Source organism: Fulmarus glacialis, unplaced genomic scaffold (genome assembly GCF_000690835.1).
Source record: "Fulmarus glacialis isolate BGI_N327 unplaced genomic scaffold, ASM69083v1 scaffold25806, whole genome shotgun sequence".
Classification (NCBI taxonomy): Eukaryota; Metazoa; Chordata; class Aves; order Procellariiformes; family Procellariidae; genus Fulmarus; species Fulmarus glacialis.
Window position 1 is genome coordinate 5980 of NW_009217855.1, and position 22238 is coordinate 28217.

At 48.6% G+C, this 22238-nt stretch overlaps 1 protein-coding gene across 1 annotated transcript; it reads left to right on the forward strand.

The window, feature by feature from the left end:
* Positions 1–22026, forward strand: SUPT6H (suppressor of Ty 6 homolog (S. cerevisiae)). The gene is given in 38 exon segments (XM_009579848.1): positions 1–109; positions 592–750; positions 940–1010; positions 1506–1508; positions 1671–1866; positions 2562–2646; positions 3038–3311; positions 4553–4654; positions 5163–5279; positions 5828–5917; positions 6408–6550; positions 6793–6944; positions 7463–7561; positions 7718–7847; positions 7954–8104; positions 8526–8680; positions 9246–9441; positions 9777–9916; positions 9995–10112; positions 10751–10827; positions 11004–11139; positions 11566–11703; positions 11988–12155; positions 12686–12813; positions 13917–14124; positions 14598–14745; positions 14998–15140; positions 15913–16053; positions 17150–17345; positions 17481–17719; positions 18021–18134; positions 18637–18761; positions 19245–19309; positions 19312–19341; positions 19735–19812; positions 19901–20067; positions 21471–21658; positions 21840–22026. Coding segments are annotated over 38 exon segments (5166 nt in total).
* The last annotated feature ends 212 nt before the right edge of the window (positions 22027–22238 follow it).

The window sequence follows — 22238 nt, forward strand, 5'->3', positions numbered from 1 at the left end:
ATGTCTGACTTTGTAGAAAGTGAAGCAGAGGAGTCGGAGGAGGAGTACAACCAGGATGGGGAGGTTGTGCCCAGAGTAACCAAAAAGTTTGTAGAGGAAGATGAAGATGGTGAGTCTGCCTGTCCTGAGTTTGCTGAATTGTCTGTGTGCCTCGCTGCTTTATTTTACATCCGATGACTCTGCAGATGGAGCAATAACTGTGCTGTAATAGCATGGCCATCTGTAGTCAATAATCTCAGCTGTTTCCGTGCTTCCTTTCCTCAAAATGCCTAGGTGGTTTTTATATTTGGCAATAGAAAATACACTGCTTCACGCCCGTGGGACTTGCAGTCGCACAGTTTGATAGTAAACAGTAAAAGCAGAGGAATTCTCCCAGTGTGACCACTCCACCTGTTCCCTCTGTAGAAAGAGCGTGAGGCAAGAAGTGGGGTTCTGGCATGAGCAGCTGGCTGGATTCTGTGTCAGTAGAAGTGTTCGGTTAAAACTCTCTGCGTGAATAGTGTGAAAGAAGATGCCGTTTGCGCAGAGCGAAGAAGGAGTCTCGGCAGATAACAAATGAGTACATGTCTAACACTTGCTGCTCTCCACCAGATGAGGAAGAGGAGGAGGAGAATCTTGATGATCAAGATGAGCAGGGGAATCTGAAAGGATTCATTAACGATGACGACGACGAGGAAGAGGAAGAGGAGGAAGAAGCCAGTGACTCTGGAGACTCTGAGGATGACGTTGGCCACAAAAAGAGAAAGCGCAGTAAGTTTTATGATGATTGTTCATAGCAGGCCACAGCGTAATGCTCTCGCACTGCCCTGCTGGAGAGCAGAGCTCTCCCTCTGCTCTGGGTGTCTGCATGGGCTGGGTAAGCTATACCCTTCTCACTCGTTGGTCCATTCCCAGATTAGTAAAGGGAGAGTGTAACTCGTCTCTGCTTTCTTCTTTTAGCTTTTGATGACCGCCTGGAGGATGATGATTTTGACCTCATTGAAGAGAACCTGGGTGTTAAAGTCAAAAGAGTGAGTTGTGTTCCCATGCTGCTGTTAATGGCGTGGTGCGTCTTAGCGCGAAGGAGGGTGGGCTCCTGCCTGGGGTGAGCGAGTAGTGCCTCCCGTCTGCTCCTGCCCTCTTGGAAAGGGAGAGCTGAGTGCTTGAAGGAAGCAGGATCTCTCCCTGCCCACGCAACTGGGAACTGGCTTCCTAGAGTTTGCAAAACACTTTCTTCTGATTCCTAAAGTCTGCTGTACTCCTCCCTTCCCACCTCTGCAAGACAGTCTCAGAGAAGCCCGTCTTCCAATAACTTTTTCCTGCATGGCCCTAACCTCAAAGTCAGCGCAGGCTGTTATGGGCTCTAAAGCTCCTTCCATAACACTCGCTAGAGGCACATCAAGCCAGGCTCACACTGGTGGTGACAGCGTGCAAGTGACACAGGCCTGGACACGGCGCAGTCCTCAGCAGGCATTTATGTTGTGTACAGGCTCTGCCCAATGAGCACCTGCAGCACGGCTCCCGAGGGGGTGGCTCTTCTCCCCTGTGTGCCTGTGCTGGGCTCCATCCTGCTCCCTCTCAAGTACCTCCTGGGGAGCAGAGGAAGTGCAGTTCTGGCCTGGCAGAGACCACACGGAGCTTGAGTGTCTGTGCCAGGAATTACGTGCACTAACAAGCCTTTTTGCTTGCAGCAAAAATTCAGGCGTGTGCGAAAAATGTCCGATGATGAGGATGACGAAGAGGAAGACTATGGAAAGGAAGAACATGAGAAGGAAGCCATTGCTGAAGAAATCTTTCAGGATGGTGAAGGCGAGGAGGGAGGGGAAGCTGTTGAAGCTCCTGTTGCTCAACCAGAAGAGGAAGAAGAGGAGGAGGAAGACGAATCTGGTGAGTATAGATGGTCAGTTACATCCAAAGTTTGTCCTAGGATTAAAGCACAGGAATGAAGTTAAGACTTTCTCTGAGCTAGAAGTAACCAAAAGCTGTAGCCCTGTCATGGTAAAGCTCTTGTTGGTCTGATTAGTACAATCTTTCGAATTAAACGTTTCTGGGTGGCTGGTTTAATTTGTCTGTCTAAACTGCTTTGTCCAGAAGCACATTACATGTGCTCAGGTGTTGAACATCTCCTCTAAGCTGCCTCCAAAGTGAAAATGCTTCAAAGGAAGAAAGTCAAGGCACTCTAGTACCTAATAGCACAACGCATGCCTGCCCTACTTCTCTTCAGCATCAGCCCGTCACCACTGCTAGTACCATATGGAAAGAGTTTCAAGAATTATTTCTGTTTACTGTCTGAAGCAACAGGGCCTTTTCTGACTGAATTTTCAGTGCACTGAGCTGCAGATAGTTGCTAGATGGCTTTGCCTGTGTTTGGAAGTTTGTTCTAGCTTGTTATTGTGGTTCAGACTCCTGGAATGTCTGAGGTTGGTGTAGGAGATGCTGTGGGTAGCTGGGCAGACTGACAGCCAGCGGCAGCCTAAGTCTGTGGTGGAGGCTTATAGTTGCACTGGCTGAGCTGAGCTTTGTCAGAGGTACCAGTTGAATATGCAAGTGTCCTCACCACTAAATTGCTTCTCAATGTCCAGACATCGATGACTTCATTGTGGATGACGATGGACAACCTCTGAAGAAGCCAAAATGGCGAAAGAAGCTCCCTGGATACACAGATGCGTAAGTATTGATTGGAAATTGGCCTGGAGCCTCGAAAACAGTGCTCAGCTTACTTGATTCTTGCAACGGCAGAGTGATTCAGCTTGCGGTTGGATACCGCTGGTCTCTTTCCCCAAAGCAACCTGGTAAATTTAAACATGGGGCTTTTAGCCTGTGATTTCTTAAAGTTCTGACTCCTTCCTTTCTCCCCTGGATTTTTTACAGGGATACCAAAACCAGTCCCTAAAGACAAGTATTTGCATGTAAAGCTCAGAATTGTGTGCCTAGCCATGATTTTTTAGCCTAGGTGCAAAACTAAAGCTTAGACTTAGGTGCTCTGGCCACCTCTGTGTGGCTAGAAAGATATTCTGTGAACTGCACCATGGGCTGAACGACAGTTTTTGCCTTTCAGTGCTTTGCAGGAAGCCCAGGAAATCTTTGGTGTGGATTTCGACTATGATGAGTTTGAGAAGTACAATGAGTACGATGAGGAGATGGAGGAGGAATATGAGTATGAGGATGAAGAGGCCGAAGGGGAGACCCGTGTACGACCCAAAAAGACTGCCAAGAAGCGCGTCAGTCGGCGTAGCATCTTTGAGATGTACGAGCCCAGTGAGCTGGAAAGCAGTCACCTAACAGACCAGGACAATGAGATCCGCATGACAGACATGCCCGAGAGGTTCCAGGTGAGGGAAGAGGGTGCCGGTGTGCAGGCAGAAAGCATTTCAGCTCCCACCGAGCACAGCAGGCCTGGAACCTGCAGGCCAGCTTTCTCACCTGGCTGCTGGCTGGATTTTGGCATCTCTTTTCCCCCTCTTTGAAGATCCTACCTCTCGAATGAAACTCCGCATGCAAACGTAACAGTGACATTGTGAACTGTTCTAGCTGTGTAAGCCCAGTTTTAGCACTGGTCATAGTTTCTCTTTGGCCACTGGGTGCCAGTGTTGCACTCCTGGGAGTGGTGCAGGGCTTGTGCTTTCCTGAGTGTTAGTAATCACATGAGTTGTACCTCTGGATAGCAAAAGGTACAGTGCCAGAGAAGATTTGCCGCAGTGCCAGAGACGGTTTGCTAGGGTTTCTAGCCTACCCCTATGCCAGCCAACATGTAACTGTTCTGTACAGGGTGGTTCTGTAACCCGCTTTAATCCAAGTGACTGGGACTTACACTGCTGTCAATACGGAGTCGTGTTTGTGCTGCTAGGAATCATTCTGGTATCTCATATTTTTGTCTTGATTTTACCCTATATTCAGATTTTCACTGAACAGTCGATCTCCCTTTAGTGTTTGTTAATGTAATTCTGTGCAGAGGCTTGTTACCCTCCTTTGTAAAATGGGACGTATGAAGCTGCCAGCTTTTCAGAAAGACCTTTTTTCCCATGCCAGTGTGCACAGCACAAGGGAACGCTGTGTGTAATGTCTTCTGGCCATATGTGGCCTGTTCAGACATTTTGTCGTCTTCACGGATGTCAGTGATGATTAGAACAGGCCTTCTGAAAGAGAATTGGCTGGGACTAAATGCCCAGAAAGGGTTTGGAGCTGTTATTCTATGGCTGCAGCAAGAAAAGTGATAACAAGGCTAAAACAGGCACAGATAGATTGGAACAGAGGATGTAGCTGCAGAGGGTTTGGGAGTCTGGTAGGAAGTGGGGGTACCCTGACTTGATCATCATGGAAGATTTCGCACCATTGCAGGCCTTTCCACAAGCCTTTGACAGAATTGTTAGCTGCCTTTACCTAGGTTTCCTGCGTGCTCAGAAGATGCAGACATTGAAGTGCTATCCCCAGCAAAGCCCTGTGGGTCTGGGAGGTACTGAGACCCCATAAGCAACCTGCAGCCCAAAACAATAATTTCCAGGCTTCTTGAAGACATGGTAGCACAAGCCCTGGTGTTGCACATGCCTCTGCTCATCCTGTTGTCTTTTCACAGTTGCGATCCATCCCGGTGAAGAGTGCTGAAGATGATGAGCTGGAGGAAGAAGCTGACTGGATTTACAGGAACGCATTTGCGACACCCACCATCTCCTTGCAGGTAAAGGACTATGCCTGGGACTTCTGTCCTAAGAGGACTTGAAAGTGCTGCAGATTTCCAGCCTGGAGACATTGTTCCAAGAGTCTGCTCAGAGGAATGTATGCCCAATATACTTTTCTTTCTGGTTTTCTGGTTTTGAGCAGGTCATTTAACATGCATATGTCTTCATTTTCGCATCCATAAAACAGGACAAAAAAGAACACAGAGAAGTTGCAGGAGTAATTGTCAAGAACGATTGAAAGATCTCTGAGCCACTGTGCACTTAAGGCTAAACTAGTATGAGCCATGATCTGCTTTTAACCATCAGTTTCCTTGGCCAGATGCTGCTTCTCCGTTTTCTTTTAAGCCAGTCAGGGCTAGGATGCTTTTCTATGGTCTAAAATCAGAGCGTGTAGCTAAGCCTGCATTCCAGCTAACAGAAGGACCCCCGTTTTCCAGCCTTAGCCTGGGCTGGTCTTTTGGGGGTCAGCTCAGGAATGCGATCAATACAATGTGTTTTTCCTTTTAGGAAAGTTCTGACTACCTTGACCGTGGACAAGCCAGCAGCAGCTTCAGCCGCAAGGGGCCCAGCACCATCCAGAAGATTAAAGAAGCCCTGAATTTCATGAGAAATCAACATTTTGAGGTAATTCGCAACTCGGCTTCATTGCCAAGATAAGGTCTGAGTTGCTGTCTCCTTATCCTGACAGGATTAGCAGAGGGGCTGCTGGAAGCATTTAGGGCAGCAAACTAGAAGGGGCTGAGGTACCATACCTGGTTGCCTCTCCTGTGACAAAATGGTGCTTCATTGGAAAGTGCAGCTCATCATATGTGAGCTGTGGCAATGCAGGTTTTTAAGGCCTGTTTGATGGGGCTGCTATCACTATGTTTCCCTGATCCTGGACAAATTGATGCTAAATGAGGTGGAGGAATTTCAAGAGTCTCTTGAGCCTCGCTTGGTCCATTCAATCTATTCTCTGAGGTATTGCCTGATGTTGCAGAAGCTTTTTGGAATATGTGATGTATTCTTTGGTGGAACAGTCTTAAGAGCTGGGGCATGGCTTGGTACATCTCCTACACTGCTGCCCCATTAGCTTGTCCTCCCACATGGAACAGCAATATTCTCTGGACTCCTGGCTGCCAGGAACAGCCTGGTCTCCTGCATGGCGGTGATGAGTCTCGTTTCTGACCCAGGTCCCATTCATCGCCTTCTACAGAAAGGAGTATGTGGAGCCAGAGCTGCATATCAATGACCTGTGGAGGGTCTGGCAGTGGGATGAGAAGGTGAGGATTGTTTTCACTGCTTGTTATCCATCAACATTTAACATGTCTTCCCACCTAGTCTGATACTTTCAGCAGATTTTGTTTTGGCTGTGGAGGCCTTGTGTGCTTTTTTTACCCATGGTTTTTTTGCATGTTTGCTATCATGTGGTGGTAAAGGGTTATCTGGCAAAAGAGGGTTCAAAACAGTCCTTCCTCTTCACTGAGTTCCTTTTGTGTAGTGACCTTTCCTGCAAGGAGCGCATGTTCCTTCTCTGCTACCAGGTAGATCCAAACCTGATTTCCCACCCCCCACCCCGTTAATACAATCCACCTCTGAGCTGAGACCTGCCACGTGTGTCACATCTGGGCTTGGCTGTGGATGAAGATTTTGATGATTATTTTTGTATGACAAATATCCCAAGATCCTGGGAGCCCCTGTTTGGGAAGGGAGGAGACAGATGTGACGTACCGCTATGGTGCGTTTCACTGGAAGTCTTTGTTCTCATATTAGTGGACCCAGCTGAAGATCCGCAAGCAGAACCTGACACGTCTGTTTGAGAAGATGCAGGCCTATCAGTACGAACAAATCTCTGCTGACCCGGACAAGCCCTTGGCTGATGGAATAAGGGCCCTGGATACTACTGACATGGAGAGGTATGGTGCCATGACTTTCTTATATTCATTCCAAAATAACTTAAAATGCGCGTTAACTTGCCCAAACAGCACAGGCTCTCTGGCCACTGCAGCGCGTTGACTTTAGCCTCCCCACAAAGCCAGTAATGAGAAATATTTATAGCACTGCCTCTGCCTGACCTGTACCAGAGCAGGTTCCTTGAGTGCTCTGACCACGGCTCAGCTGCAAGCAGGGTGTAACATGCTGGCTTTGCATGCCGTAGGCTGAAGGACGTGCAGTCCATGGACGAGCTGAAGGACGTGTATAATCACTTCCTGCTGTACTATGGGCGAGACATCCCCAAGATGCAGAATGCTGCCAAGGCCGCTCGAAAGAAGCAAAAACGTATCCGAGAGGATGGTGAAGAGGAGGAAGGTTTGTCCCCAAACTTGATAGTCTCCTAATTGTGGGCTGTTTGAAAAGCCTGGTTCAAAAGAGTAGTAAAAAAGTTTGTTGAAAAGCCCATTTGTTTGCACAGAGCATCTCTGCTGATTGCTTCCATCTCAAGTTAGTCCCAGGTCTTTCAGGCATCTCTGAAATTGCTTAAAGTTTGCCACACAAGGTGCTGCTTTTCCGATGGGCTGAATACCACCCCTTATGGCGGGGGCCAAAGCAAGGATCAGCCACCTTGATGTGTGTTTTAATGCGCAACCCAAAGATACTGCTATTAAAACTGCAAAAGAGTGAAACTGAAGAGAAGGTGACATTTTCAGGGTGTTTTTCTAACCCTGAGTAATTTTAAGGCTACTGTAACCTTTGAGATGTGTTTGTGGATTTTAGGGACTCTGTTGCACAATGTAGGTTGTATTTAATTCCTTTGCTGTGCTTCTGACACCCTGCAGCTGTCTGGATGCCTCTGTAAAGAGAGCTTGCTAAACATATCCTTCCCATAGGTGAAGGGGAGGATGCAGAAGATGATGAGCAGAAAGGGCCTGAGCTGAAGCAGGCTTCCCGTCGGGATATGTACACCATCTGTCAAACAGCTGGGCTGGGTAAGGGCTGTGCTCTGTCATGCTGAGCTTGCAGTGGCCTAGCCCACGTGCTCTTCTGGGTGGTGTGGCTTACCTGTAGAAGGAGGACTGGTAGTTTTGCTCAGTATAACCTACAGTACCCTTATCCTCATTGGTTTTGTGGGTTTTTTTTTCCAGATGGCCTGGCTAAGAAGTTTGGTCTGACACCTGAGCAGTTTGGAGAGAATCTCCGAGACAGTTACCAGCGTCACGAGACAGAGCAGTTCCCTGCAGAGCCCCTGGAGCTGGCCAAGGATTATGTGTGTAGGTCAGTGTGGGGGGATCTTCGTTGAGGTTCTGCAGATGTGACACAGGGGAGGGGATCTGGGGACATTCTCAAGTCCCAAGCCTTCATGTTGCCTTTTTGCTTTTAGTCAATTCCCAAGCCCTGAAGCAGTGCTGGAAGGAGCCCGGTACATGGTGGCTTTGCAGATAGCCAGGGAGCCTTTGGTCAGACAGGTCCTGAGACAGACTTTCCAAGAAAGAGCTAAAATCAACATTTCACCAACCAAAAAAGGGAAGAAGGTAAGGAAGGGAGCTCTGACTCTGTGGGTCAATTCAGGGAAGGATCTAAATAACATGCAAATGCTCGTTTTTGCATCTGAAAACTTCTCCCGCGTCAGTGGCAACTCTGAATAAACCTTAGAGCAGCATGTGAGCTGGGCTGTTGCAGAGGCCAGCTCAGCAGCATGCTGCATTTTTAGTCTCAGCATTTCATCAGACCTGATTCTTGCTGTTGAGATGTTGCCTTCAATTGTTGGAACAGTCTCTGTTTCTCTGGGACTGGGAATGAATTCCACTGTGTCCTGCTGGGGAAGGAAATGCAGACTGGCAGGCATAGGGGTGAGGGGGTATTGAATAAAAACCATTGTCTGCTATGGTATACAGAAGGGTCTTTCTTCGTGAGTGCCCTGTGTGCATGCTGACTGTCTCTCCTCTCTCCCAGGATGTTGATGAAGCCCACTACGCCTATTCCTTTAAATACTTGAAGAACAAGCCTGTGAAGGAGCTGCGAGATGACCAGTTCCTGAAAATGAGCCTGGCAGAGGAGGAGGCATTGCTGACTATAGATATCAGCATTGACATGAAAGGAGTGGAGGGGTGAGTCCTCACTGGCTGTGCCGTCCGTGCCTTGGCAGAGCTCGTTCATCCAGTGCTGCCATGCTGTTAGAGCTCCTCTGTAACCCAAACTGCTCCTGGAAGCCATGGCCTGGTGGTTTCCTGCACCTTAAAGCCAAGCAGCCTCTCAGGGTCTTGCTTTTTTCTTCATCTTAGTGAAAACTTTAGCAGACATCTGGCTTATTCATTTGAAGGCAAACTCTGAAGCCTTTAGGATTTTTGTGAAAGATGATGCTTGTTTCCCAGCCACCCTCACTGTGTGGCTCCTTGGTTCCTTCCCTGCACATCTGAGTAGCCACACTGTGTAATATGGGTGTGCTGGAGTGAGTGTGGGCTGCCCTGTGTTGCACTGATCAGGCCTCTCTGTGCTGCCAGCATGGCGTATAGCTGCAATTGTCTAGCAGCATAGTTTTTGCAGTTAAAGGAGTGTTTGATGGGAAGATTGGCTCTTCTCTAAATTTCCCAGGCAGCTCCCTGAATCTGCCAGTGGTGGTGTCAGTGCAGGTGTTTGGAGCCCTTCTGTATCTCCTCCTCTCATTTCTTGCAGTTATGGTAGCGACCAGACATACTTTGAGGAAATCAAACAGTTCTATTATCGGGATGAGTTCAGCCACCAGGTGCAGGAGTGGAATCGGCAGCGTACGATGGCCATTGAGCGGTCCCTCAACCAGTTCCTCTATGTGCAGATGGCTAAAGAGTTGAAGAATAAGCTGTTGGTGGAGGCCAAGGAGTATGTCCTCAAGGTGAGATGGGGGACAGGTGGGTTTGAGTCTGAGCTGGGGTTACAAATGCTAACAGTCCTGCAGCGTGCTGGGGAGAGCTACTGACAGGTATTTGGGGAGGAGGAGGGGGCAGGCAGGGGTCTGAATGTGGTACTTTCCCAAAAATGGAGAGAAAAGCAGATACCTCAGTGCGAGGGAAGATGGGCTCCATGGTTCTGGAGAGCTGGTCCCAATCCTGACAGAATATACTGTCTTGCTGCCTTGACCAGTCCATGACCTTCCCTCCAGAGAAGGGCTATGCCAAAGCACCTGCAGTGGATTTTCTCACTCCTCTCTCCTGTTCTCTGTTCTACCAGGCTTGCAGCCGGAAGCTGTACAACTGGCTAAAAGTAGCTTCATACCGTCCCGATCAGCAAGTGGAGGAAGATGATGATTTCATGGATGAAAACCAAGGGAAGGGGATTCGGGTGCTAGGCATTGCATTTTCCTCTGCCAGGTAGGAGGAAAGGAATTGCCTCTGGATCCATGTTCAGCTTTAGCAGTCCTCCATGTCTGAGTGATCTCTGTTTCGCAGGGACCACCCTGTGTTTTGCGCCCTTGTTAATGGAGAGGGTGAGGTTACAGACTTCCTCCGATTGCCACATTTCACAAAGAGAAGAAACGCCTGGCGTGAGGAAGAGAGGGAAAAGAAGGTGAGCCTTGGTGCAACTATTGTCGTCGAGATGAATGTCTGCACGTTGCTTTTGGTACTGTGCCGTCCACTGTGGGCTGGAGAGGAATAGTCAGGCTGAAGACAGCTCAGGCCTTGTCACTCTGGCATGCAAAAATACTGCCTTTTCCCCACCCTGTAATTATTCTGGCAGAACAGTTGCTTCCAGTTAGATTCCAATTCATCTCTTCTGCTCCTCTTACAGGGAGTGGCAGGGCCTTGCCATTTCTGAGTTCTGCTGGTTGGGAGTTTGTGAGCTTCTGTGGTCCCAGCTACAGAAATTTTCTCCCCTTTCCCTGATCATATTATAATAGTGAGAGGCTGTGAGACCTCCTGGAGCTTGCGGCAGGCTTTTGACTTCCATTCCCTACTTGCACTGATCTTCTGTAACAACAGAGCATGATGCCATCAGTCTTTCCTCTGCAGAGCCTTCCAGTTTGTCCTTACAGTAGTAAGGAGCTGCAAGGCCTGCCTGTGAAAAGGCATTCATGTCACGGTGGCAAATCAGGGTGGCAGTGGGGGAGGATTTGCCCTATGAAATAGGAACCCAGGACTGGTAGCTAGCTCAGTACAGAAATGCTATAGCTTTTCTACTCTGACCTGTCTTACTTTCCTTTCCAGGCCCAGGATATTGAAACCTTGAAAAAATTCCTTCTGAACAAGAAGCCTCATGTGGTGACAATTGCAGGCGAGAACAGGTCAGTCTTTGTGTTCCTTCTGCTTCCCAGTCTCTTTGCAGTCCTTTCCTCATGCCTGTCCACATCTCGCTGTTTCTGTCCGTGGTGTGAGGTAACTCACTGGGGTTATCTCCTTAAGTAATTCCAGGACCCAACTTTGTACTCTCCCTTCAATCCCCTTGACCGTCTATTCCTAGGGATGCTCAGATGCTGATGGAGGATGTAAAGAGAATTGTTCATGAGCTGGATCAAGGGCAGCAGCTGTCCTCTATCGGAGTGGAGCTGGTGGACAATGAACTGGCCATCCTCTACATGAACAGCAAGAAGTCTGAGGTGAACCTTCTGTTATTCCAGCTATCCCTTAGCCTGTTGCTCATTTGTGCTGTCTCATCCTCCATTTGTTGTGCTGGCCCTGCCTTCTGTCATCCGCTGCCTCATGTAATCCATCTAGATAGTGATGTACTGACCTTTGGGTCAAGGCAAAACTTCTTATTTAGGCTTCCCTGAAGAGATGAGCACCAGCAGATGTACAAAGTAGATATTGATGTAGTCTGAAATGAATCTTGCTCAGCTGAGTGGATGGGGTTGTTTCATTCCTAGTTGCAGCAGAGTTCCTGGGAGCCTTTGACCTCAGCTCTCTTTGCCCTGAGTACCAAATGCTTCCCTTGTCCCAGTCCCTGTCTGATGTGTCTTTGCTACTGGCGCTACAAAGTGTGAAGACACCGTCAGGGTTTTCCCTGATTCTCTGACCTCTTACAGAATGAGTTCCGGGATTACCCACCTCTGCTGCGTCAAGCCGTCTCCCTTGCTCGCCGTATTCAGGACCCCCTCATAGAGTTCGCCCAGGTCTGCAGCTCCGATGAGGATATTCTCTGCCTAAAACTCCACCCTCTGCAGGTAACTTTGCCTTGTGGGATCCTTCTCTGCAAGAGAAAGTAGCCTGGAAGGCCTGGGACAGTTTGCTGTCAAAGAAAAGTATTCCAAGCTGAACCGGTGCAAGTTCTGCCTGTTCTATACCATATTCAGGCTACAGAGCACCTTTTTTTTTTGCCTGCCTTTAGGCTCTTCTCAGTGAGATGCACTACAGCTCCTGAGAGTCTGTCTGTTGCGTTTGGCTCAGCTTGCTTATGGCAATGTTGCACGCATCTCCTTGCGAGGCTAATGCCTCTCCTTTCTGTCAGGAGCACGTGGTGAAGGAGGAACTGCTGAATGCTCTCTACTGCGAATTCATAAACCGTGTGAACGAGGTGGGAGTGGATGTCAATCGGGCGATTGCTCACCCTCACAGCCAGGCTTTGCTGCAGTATGTGTGTGGCCTGGGACCACGCAAAGGCACTCATCTGCTAAAGGTAAGGAGGCTTCTGTCCCTGCCTACAAAACCAATGCATCACCAATAACGTGCGAGTTGGCCTGATGGCAGTGCTGTTACAAGCTGAATCAGGGTCCCGTGTGCCAGATGCAGCTGACAGCTCCGTTGACGTGTGGTTTAGTGTGTGTGTTATCTCACTGCGCCTAACCTTGAAGCTGTGCATGGACTTACGTCCTTGATAGACCCAAGCAACTCAGCAGATCTGTCAATCCTAGCTAGCTCCTGAACCTACAGGAACGGATGCACTGTTACAGTATCAAGACGCCTCCGTACTGTAGAAAACACAAGGCAAAAAGCCAACGCTTTTCCTAAGAGTTGGAGCTGTTCCATGTGGAGTCATCTCCTTTCATACAATGTTGAGACACAGGCAGGGGCAACAATTATGAGCTCTGATGGGCTTGATTATGTCAGATGCTTTGAACACTGCAGTGTCCAGTGTGAGTCCTCTGCTTTTCTGGGGAAACCCTTGTGTTTGAATAGCAGGGTTTATACTATTGCCTCTTTCTCCAGATCTTAAAACAAAACAACACGCGTCTGGAGAACAGGACCCAGCTGGTTACGATGTGTCACATGGGACCCAAAGTGTTTATCAACTGTGCTGGCTTCATCAAAATTGACACAGCATCGCTGGGCGATAGGTGAGTATTGGGTTGCATTCAATGTCATACAGGGTATGGAGTTAGCATGAGCGACAGGCTGAAGCAGTCCTGTTCTGTGGAGTCCGTGTTCCCAGGGGTTTCTGTGTGGCCCCTCTGATCACTGGCCAAGTTCAGATATTGCTGGTTATTAATCTGATTCTTAAGGGCAGCTAAACTTGCATAGCAATGTGAGCTGCAGAACATTAATTATATAGCTTGTTATGGTTTGAAAGATCCTTTGTGGTCAAGAGGAACTAAACTAAAAACAGTTGTTCCCTAACATAGTCGTCATGCATGTCCATCAGTAACCCATGTGCACTTTTGCTTAGTTTCTGCCTACTCCTACCTCAGTGTTTTATTTTTCTGAAATTTCAAACTTGAGGCATAACTCAGCAATTTAGCTTTCTCTTAAACTAGTAGCAATACTGGAAAGTTTGTAGAGCATTAGGTTACGGGTAACTAAACAAGAGATGTGTGTTTGGAGGACAGTGGTAACCTAGTTTCTAAATCTCTAGCTGACTGCCTTGCACAGAAGAGTCACTTGTTGGAAATGTGCTTTCTCTAGGGCTGGCACAGTATCTTTCTTGCCTTTGAAAAGCAGTCTGAGAAAGGACACCTGGCTGAATCCTTACGCTGAGTGATCTGACCCTGCTAGGTGCCTGGTTCTTGCAGGATACAAATCCCAGATGTGCAGGGGGCAAAGTGTAGATTCCTCCAAACAGCTGGATGCAGATGGTTGCACTGCCAGTTGGCAACACTTAGTTTGTATGAGGAGAGAAGCTGTGAAGAGCTGTGTGCTCATAGAGCAGCTATAGCACACAGAGTGATCAAATCTAGATAGCATCCAAAATTCCTGGCTGTATCTTTGCAGTGCAGGAGCTGCAGACTGGAATTTGTCATGTCTTGCCTTGGCTCCTGTTGATTTAGCAATGAAGAATTCATTGTGTCCTTTCTAGAGTAGTTTGTTCCACTGAGGACAGCAGTGGCAAGCAGCCGCACAGCCGATAGTGGTGCTCAACAGCGTGATTTATTATTGAGCTGAAGGAGGTGACTCTGAAACCCTACAGAGTCCTTATCTGAACATTGCTTTGGTTTTATTTCAGTACTGATTCCTACATCGAAGTCCTAGATGGGTCTAGGGTCCATCCTGAAACCTATGAATGGGCAAGAAAAATGGCAGTGGATGCCTTAGAATACGATGAGTCGGCAGAGGACGCTAATCCCGCAGGAGCTCTAGAGGAGATCTTGGAAAACCCTGAGCGCCTGAAAGACCTGGATCTCGATGCCTTTGCTGAAGAACTGGAAAGACAGGTGTGCTGGGGATTCCTGGTGCTGAGAAACAGAGGGGAAGCTCTACTGTCCAGCTCAGTTTCTTACGTTTTATTGCTGGTGACCCTTATCCTTTTTAGGTGCTGAGCATTTAGCTGTTGCTGTTGTAAAATGTATAAATAGCCATGATGAGTATTCGGTGTCTGACAATGCCATGTAGTAAATGCTTACAGAAAGTACACTTGGGGCAGAGGGAGGAAGGAGGCAGGAGACAGTAATTAGACCGTTTAAGCTGTTCTCCCTGCAATTATCTAACTTTTTTCTGAATGTATTGGTACTTTTGACCTCCTCAATATCCTGTGACTGAGTTCCACAGTTTGATGGTACCCTGTGCATTCCTCTTTTTTAGATTTGCTGTTTGATAAGTTCCTTGAGTTCTTTCATAACTTACACTGGATTCCCTACTCACCTCCTTCCTGCTGCTCATGGCTTTATAACCTTTGAATACCACACAGGGCTACGGTGACAAGCATATCACTTTATATGACATTCGAGCTGAACTAAGCTGCAGGTACAAGGACCTGAGAACCCCATACCGTTCTCCAAACACAGAAGAGGTCTTCAATATGCTGACCAAAGAAACTCCAGAGACTTTTTATATAGGTACCTCCCTGTTTACGTCCCTGGTTTTTGTCCTAAGTTGACTAAGAATGTGTAAAGGTGGGGCAGAGGGATCTTGGTGAGGACGATGTTGGGACGGTGCTATGGTTGCATGTATGTGAAGCAGCTTTTCAAGTACCTGGGTAGTCTCCTAACACCTTCATGCACAACTACCTTAGATCAAGGGAACTGCCCAGCCCTGCAGTTCGCTTTCAGCTTTTCATTCTCTCCTTCTCCTCTCCCATTACACCACAGGTAAAATGATCATCTGCAATGTGACTGGGATAGCCCACAGGCGACCGCAAGGAGAAAGCTACGACCAGGCAATACGGAACGATGAAACTGGCCTTTGGCAGTGTCCTTTCTGTCAGCAGGATAACTTTCCAGAGCTCAGTGAGGTGGGGCTGCTTCTCCTAATGGGCCTGCCTTTGTCAGGAGTCTGCTATTGGCAGGCTTGAGCGTTTTGTAGGGTTCTTGGGAGACAAGGTATCAGAGCCAAGATTGTGTCTGCAGTGCCCCAGGATCCCAGCCTGAATGTGGCCTTTGGCTGCAAATATAACCTGTTCCACTTTTGACTAATTGCTTCAGTATAGATTTGAAGCTATCCTTTATGGCTACGTTATGGATTTTAGTGAACTGGGCTAGGAGTGAAATGGACCTGGGGCTAAGATGACCAGGTCTTTGCAAATACATAAAGCAGGCTTGTTTGTGGTCTAGGATTGTGTTTTATGCAGAGAAGCTGCCTGTGACACTGAGAACAGAAGGTTGTTCTGCCACGTTCTCAATTTTAAGAACTTATCTGGACTCCCTGCTGCTTAATGCAGCTGTACTTTAGGTCTCTTCTAAACACTGCTAAATTCCATCCTTGGTAATCCGTGACTTTAAAACCCTATAGCGTTCATTAGAAACCAGCCCTAGCTGCAGGCTTGTGTTCAGGGTCTAAAAATATTCTGACATTCCTGGTTGCAAAGGCCCATAAGCTGAGAAGAACCACAGTAGGAAGATTGCATTACTGGGTAGCATTCGTTGAAGTCCTCTGTCCCCTGCCCTTCCACATGTCTCTGCTGGCTGCACCAGTTTGCTGACACAGCTTTTAGACTTGCTTGAGTGTGAGCTGCCGGGGCTATTTTGTTTCCATGCTGAATGACTTTTCCTTTTGCCTTGCTCAAGGTTTGGAATCACTTTGACAGCGGTTCCTGCCCAGGTCAGGCCATTGGAGTGAAGACACGTCTGGATAATGGTGTCGCTGGCTTTATCCCAACAAAATTTCTTAGTGATAAGGTGGTCAAGCGGCCAGAAGAAAGGGTGAAGGTATGAAAGCAGTGGATTTTCACATATCCAGCAAGAGCTGGAAAAGCCCTGGAGCTAATACCAAAGATTCAGAGTTTGGTTAATAACACTGTTCCCTAAATGACTTTTCAAACCTTATTTTCATTTAAGAACTTTAAATCAGCAGCAAGTTCAGGTTCTGGTTAGTGTCCTTCTCCCACAGTGCAAATCTCTCTTGGCAGCTGGTGGGAACCACGTTAATCAGTTAACATGTTGCACTGCAGGAGGATTTATTATAGTCTGGCTAAAGTCTGGGTTTAGGAGACCAGAAGGCATTCTAATGCAGAGCTGCCCTTTGTTTCAGGCTTTCTAAAGATTTCGCAGAACTGCTTTTAGATATGCAAGGGTCACTTTCCCTCTCTCATAGCTTTTTCTTCTGTCTCAATTCATTTGTGGAGGTCATCAGAGCTACTGGTCTTGCTCAGGACAGGGATTGGGCTTCTGAAAGAAGGAGAATCACATATTTTTGTCATGTGATAAAATAGAGGTTTAATATCTTTGCTGTCTTTTGGGGTCCCCCTGACAGTCCATGCAGGTGATGGATAATCCTGTAAGCTCAGAGGTCTTTTAGCATTTCTTTAAAGGGTCATTAACTCAGCACGGTTAACTGGACCAAGACATTGCAGTTTTTGTGGTGGTATTTTCTGTTTCCCATTTTATTAGAGCAGTCCTTTGGGTGTCTTCCACTCTGTTTCTGAACAGACTTAACTGCTTTCTTGCACATCTTGAAGTCCAGTTTTGCTGCTCCCATTGTTAAAGATACATAAAATAGCAAACTTAATTGTCTTCAGCCTCCAGACATGCAGTTTGCTGTGTGCTATGGAGCATAGGTAGTAGACGTGCTGGAGAACTGCCCATTTTTTCCTGTAATCTCTTTCGATTCTAGTCATTTTGGGGATCAGTTGATTTTCGGTTCATATGGAAGGATCACTTTTAAAGGTTCTATCAGTCTGAAGTATGCGAGGTAATTCGTACCTCCTTATTGGCAGCGTGACACCGCACTGATTGCTCTGTAGTGCAGGGAGGCTGGCATATCAGCCAAACCTGCTGATCAGCTTTGCCTGCCCCTCACCTATAGGTGGGAATGACCGTTCACTGCAGGATTATGAAGATCGACATTGAGAAGTTCAGTGCAGACCTGACCTGCAGGACCTCAGACCTGATGGATAAGAACAATGAGTGGAAACTGCCTAAAGACACCTACTACGACTTTGACTCTGAGGCAGCAGATCACAAACAGGAAGAAGACCTGAAAAGAAAGCAGCAGCGGACAAGTGAGTCTCTTAATTTTTCTCTCCCTTGTAATGCCAGCCTTCCCAGGGTGCTTCAGGAGAATAAGCACAATTAGACATACAGTTGCAATAAAGCAGTTCCTCTTGGAAGCCTAAACACTCCGCTTTGTCCCCTAGCGTACATCAAGAGAGTAATTGCTCACCCATCATTCCACAACATTAGCTTCAAGCAAGCTGAGAAGATGATGGAGACCATGGACCAAGGGGATGTGATTATTCGGCCAAGTAGCAAAGGGGAGAACCACCTGACTGTCACCTGGAAGGTGAACGATGGGATTTACCAGCATGTGGATGTCCGAGAAGAGGGCAAGGAGAATGCGTTCAGCCTGGGCTCCACACTTTGGATTAACACAGAGGTAAGAGCCTTGCAGAGCATGCCTGGGAAGGAGTTGGCGGGGAAGGAGAAGTACCTATTTGGCAGGGACAGGTTGGCACAGCCTTTCTGTCCTTGCAGCTGCTTTCAGACTGTTGGAGAGTAACTTCCATTGCAGTTCTCCAGATTCTTAGACAATACTCAGCTCTTTCCCCCCCCGCCCCCGCTCACCCCCCCCTCAAAGCATCCAGCCTTGCTGTGCAGAATGTATGACTGAGAGCTGTATACTAGAATAAGAGTTCCTCACGCACCCTAAATACCTCTTTAAATGTGTTTGTTCAAAGGAATTTGAAGACCTGGATGAAATTGTTGCTCGCTATGTCCAGCCAATGGCTTCTTTTGCCAGAGACCTGTTGAATCACAAATACTATCAGGACTGCAACGGTGGAGACAAGAAGGTAAGCCTGTCCTGGGATGTGGTAGCTTCTGTAGGAGATACACAAGCATTATATAAATTTTTTTGTCTCAGAACAGGTCTTAAACTCTTTGTGTCTGGCATGAGCTGCTGCTGGAGTGAGCTTTCTGATCTTCCTCTTGTCGCTTGGGGCTTGGCAGTCACTTGCCAGCTGTAGGTCTCAGGGGGATTCTGTCTGGGAGCAGTGGAGTTAGGACAGTAATGGGGAGTATATGGTGTGCTATAGTGGTGTGCCAGAGCAGCAAAGGGTTGCCCTATCAGCAAATATCACTGAAAGCAGAGTAATTGGCTTTCTGTGACCTGGTGACATTTGTGCACCAACCCTGTGCAGAAATGGTGCAGTTGGTTGTCCTCGTTGGATTGCTAGCATCAGGGCTGGGCAGAAAAAGGGCTGATCACAGCATGGAGGGAGATATCCGTAGACTCTGTATGTTGCTAAAAATGTAGGCTTGAGCATTTCTCTTCCTCTCTCTCTCTCTAATTAGAAGCTGGAAGAGCTGCTGATAAAGACCAAGAAAGAGAAGCCAACATTTATTCCCTACTTTATCAGTGCCTGTAAAGATCTACCTGGCAAATTCCTCTTGGGATATCAGCCTCGAGGCAAACCAAGGTAAGTGAGAGGCAAGCCCAGCAGCTGCAGCTGAGTACTCAGTACCACACCTCAACTTATTACTGCCAGTTTCTCTTCTAGCTCTGTCAGTATCCCCATAAGTCAGGCCTCCCCTTACCCAGGGTTTGGCTCCCTGACAATAGAGGACCCATGTCTAGCAGTAAATCTCACCCAGGAGAGTCCTGTGTTTCTAACCAGCTGGCTGCTACAAGCAGTACTGCCCTGTGCAGGGGATGTCGCTGGGGTATAGGCAGTGATTGATAGATTTTTGCATGGAAAGGCATGGTATTTTGGAGCAATTGTTTGAAAACAAAATGAAAGTGTCTTGGGTAGGTTCATTATCAGCACGGCCATTGCCTGAGTTTGTAGGTCTTGCCTGTTCTGACTGTGACCTGTTAGTGTGAGGCTACTGTACGGTGGCAGGTATGGCTCTGAAGCAGCCTGTCATCTCTTGTGCTCTCCTGCATTCACTGCTTCTCGCAGGATAGAGTATGTAACAGTGACGCCAGAAGGATTCCGCTACCGGGGCCAGGTCTTCCCTACCGTGAATGAAAAAAAAATTATCAGGACCCTGTTCCAGGTGAGCATCCCAAAACCTGAGTGCCTCAGCTGTTTGTTTCCTGGGTGTCACACAGTAGCGGCAGTTAGGAAAGGACAATTTCATGTTCTTTGTCCCTGAAATGTGTCCTAGGATTTTCTATATGTGGGAAGTTTCAAAGCGACGCTTAGTGTTTGGCTTCCATGGACCCATTGAGAACTCTTCTGAGAGTTAATCTTTCAGCCAAGTGGGCCATGCAGCAAAAGTTGGGCTTGTCCCTTTCCCTTAGCCTTCCCCACCTCATACACCATTCCCTGGTAAAATAGCATCTTGCCAGTACAAGTGTTGCCTGCATTTTTTCAAATCCTGAGCTTCAGGCCAATAGCAGCTCTTCTAGAGAACTAATCTATCTCTCTTGGTTTATACTTTGTGCAGGTATTACCCCCAGCAGTAGCAGTCGGACCAGGACTCCAGCCTCCATTAATGCTACTCCAGCTAACATTAACCTGGCAGGTCAGTGCAGGCATTTCCTGATTGGAATCGGGATGCAAACTCCTTTTCCAGGCTCCACTTTGTCTAACATGATGGGTCTTTCTTGCAGACCTGACTCGTGCAGTGAATGCTCTACCGCAGAATATGACCTCCCAGATGTTCAATGCCATCGCTGCTGTGACAGGCCAGGGACAGAACCCAAATGCCACCCCTGCGCAGTGGGCATCCAGTCAGTATGGCTATGGAGGCAGCGGAGGTGGCAGCAGCGCGTACCACGTAGGTGTCACTTAAGTTTCTGAGAGGAGGTGCTGTGTGGCTTCCCCTTGCTGCTAGAAACCATCCCATGGGGGCTCCACTGGGAGCCTAAGGGGTTACTCGTTGCCTGGGATCATCCAGTCCTAGTTGTGTTCCCGTGGTGCTGCGCAGGGGAGCCTGGCTGGATTCTTGGACCGGGTTTCTTCTTGCCTCCTGTGGCTGAGGAAATAAGGCACGTAATACAGCCCTGCTCTGGGGAGAGTTGAAGCAAGTAGCAAATTGGTCTGGCCCCCAAGGCATGTGGCAGGGTGGAGAGGTGGGATCCAGCGGTGAGGGCGCACAACCTTCTGATTGTGCCCCTGAATTGGCAATGTGAGCTGCCAGTGGAAGAGATTAGCTGTGAAACTATGCGCTGAGTTTGCAGGGCTTTTCAGCTCAGTGTGCTAATCTTTCAAGCTGCACCGGCAGGCGAACACCTCAACCTGACTGAACACCCAGAGGCTTTGCAGGGAGCAAGATGGAATTGGACAGTTTCGGCTCACGCTGAAGCCTTTTCTCATGTGTGCTGGTGCCTGCCTCCTCCTCCCAGCCCACACTGCCAGCTCCCCAGCTGACACCGAGCCTAAATCCTGCTGCAGAAGGACTGAGGTGCCGGGGTACAAAAACGCACCCAGCTGTTAGAGAGACCTAATGAAGAGGTGCTGCAAGACAAGGCTTGCAGGGAGGAGTGATCCTCTTTCAGACCACCTTGGGAAGCTTTCACGGAGTTTGGCACAGTAAACGCTGAACTGGGGATAGGCAGGGACTGTGGGTAACCCAATGTATTAATCATCAAGGCAATCTGAAGGAAAAGGGAGGTGAACACCGGGAGGCAAAGAGACTAAGCACTCCATTGGACAAACAGTGAGCCAGGCAGCTTGGGATGTGGGAGGGAGCCATCTCGGGAGCTGCTACGCCTTCTCTGCAGCTCACAGGGGAAGAATTCGTCTGTTCTTCATGCCCACTGCAGGACGTCATTTTTGCTGGCTTGCCCCAAGTGTCTCTTGTGCCCATCTCTTGCGGCCCTTACCTTCCCTTGGCTTAAGTATCTCCCCTTGTACCCTGTGTGGGGTGAACAAGGAAGGCAGGCTGCAGTGGCCCTGCTGGCCCAGGTTGGGTGGGCTATCAGGGGGCTCTCAGGGGAACAAATGTCCTGTGCTCAGCAGGGTGTTGCTCCTTCTGCCCTGCAGCTCCCCATTCCATGGGCAGTGGTCACTGCAAACCTCTCCTTGCCCAGAGGAGGGGCTCCAGCAGGGCTGGGAGTGTGCAGCAAGGGCGTGCACCAGCCTCCTGGGCGAGTAGGGCAATGCAAGAGCATGCCAGACCTCTGCCCACAGCCTGGCAGGGTTTGTCCTCTGTCCCTTAACAGTATCTGCTCTCTGCAGGTCTTCACGACTCCAGCACAGCAACCGGTGGCCACCCCTCTGATGACCCCCAGTTACTCCTACACTACTCCCAGCCAGCCGATTACAACGCCCCAGTACCAGCTCCAGGCCAACACCACACCCCAGTCCACCCAGCCCCAGACACAGTCGCAGCCATCGTCCAGCTCCAGGCAGAGGCAGCAGCCAAAGTGAGTGGCTCCAGCACCGGGTGCATGTGTCCGTCTGGGTCCCGTCTTGATTGCTTTTGTTGATTTTTGTGGAACCAGCGTGGTGGGGTTATCTTGCGCCTTCCTGCATCGGACCCTTGGGGAGGGAGGGCAGGGAAGCTCTCCCGCTTGCATGTCTCACCTCCTGCCCGTGTCGTTGCAGGACCAACAGTCACGCTGCGATCGACTGGGGGAAGATGGCCGAGCAGTGGCTCCAGGAGAAGGAGGCTGAACGGAGGAAACAGAAGCAGAGGTTGACTCCTCGCCCATCTCCCAGCCCCATGATCGAGAGCACGCCCATGTCTATCGCTGGGGACGCCACGCCACTGCTGGATGAGATGGATCGATAGGCCGTGCTGGACCCGTAACCTCCGCTCTCTTCTCTAGGAAGGGGAAGGGAGAGTGAACAGTTGAAAACAACTTCCCTTCCCTTAGCCACATAACTCCTGTTTTATACGTTGTGAGATGGTGGGAAATGACTCTTGGTGACGTGCGCCTGAGCGAATGAATAGACTTGGCAGGGCTTGTCTAAATATATATACTATATATATATAAATATATC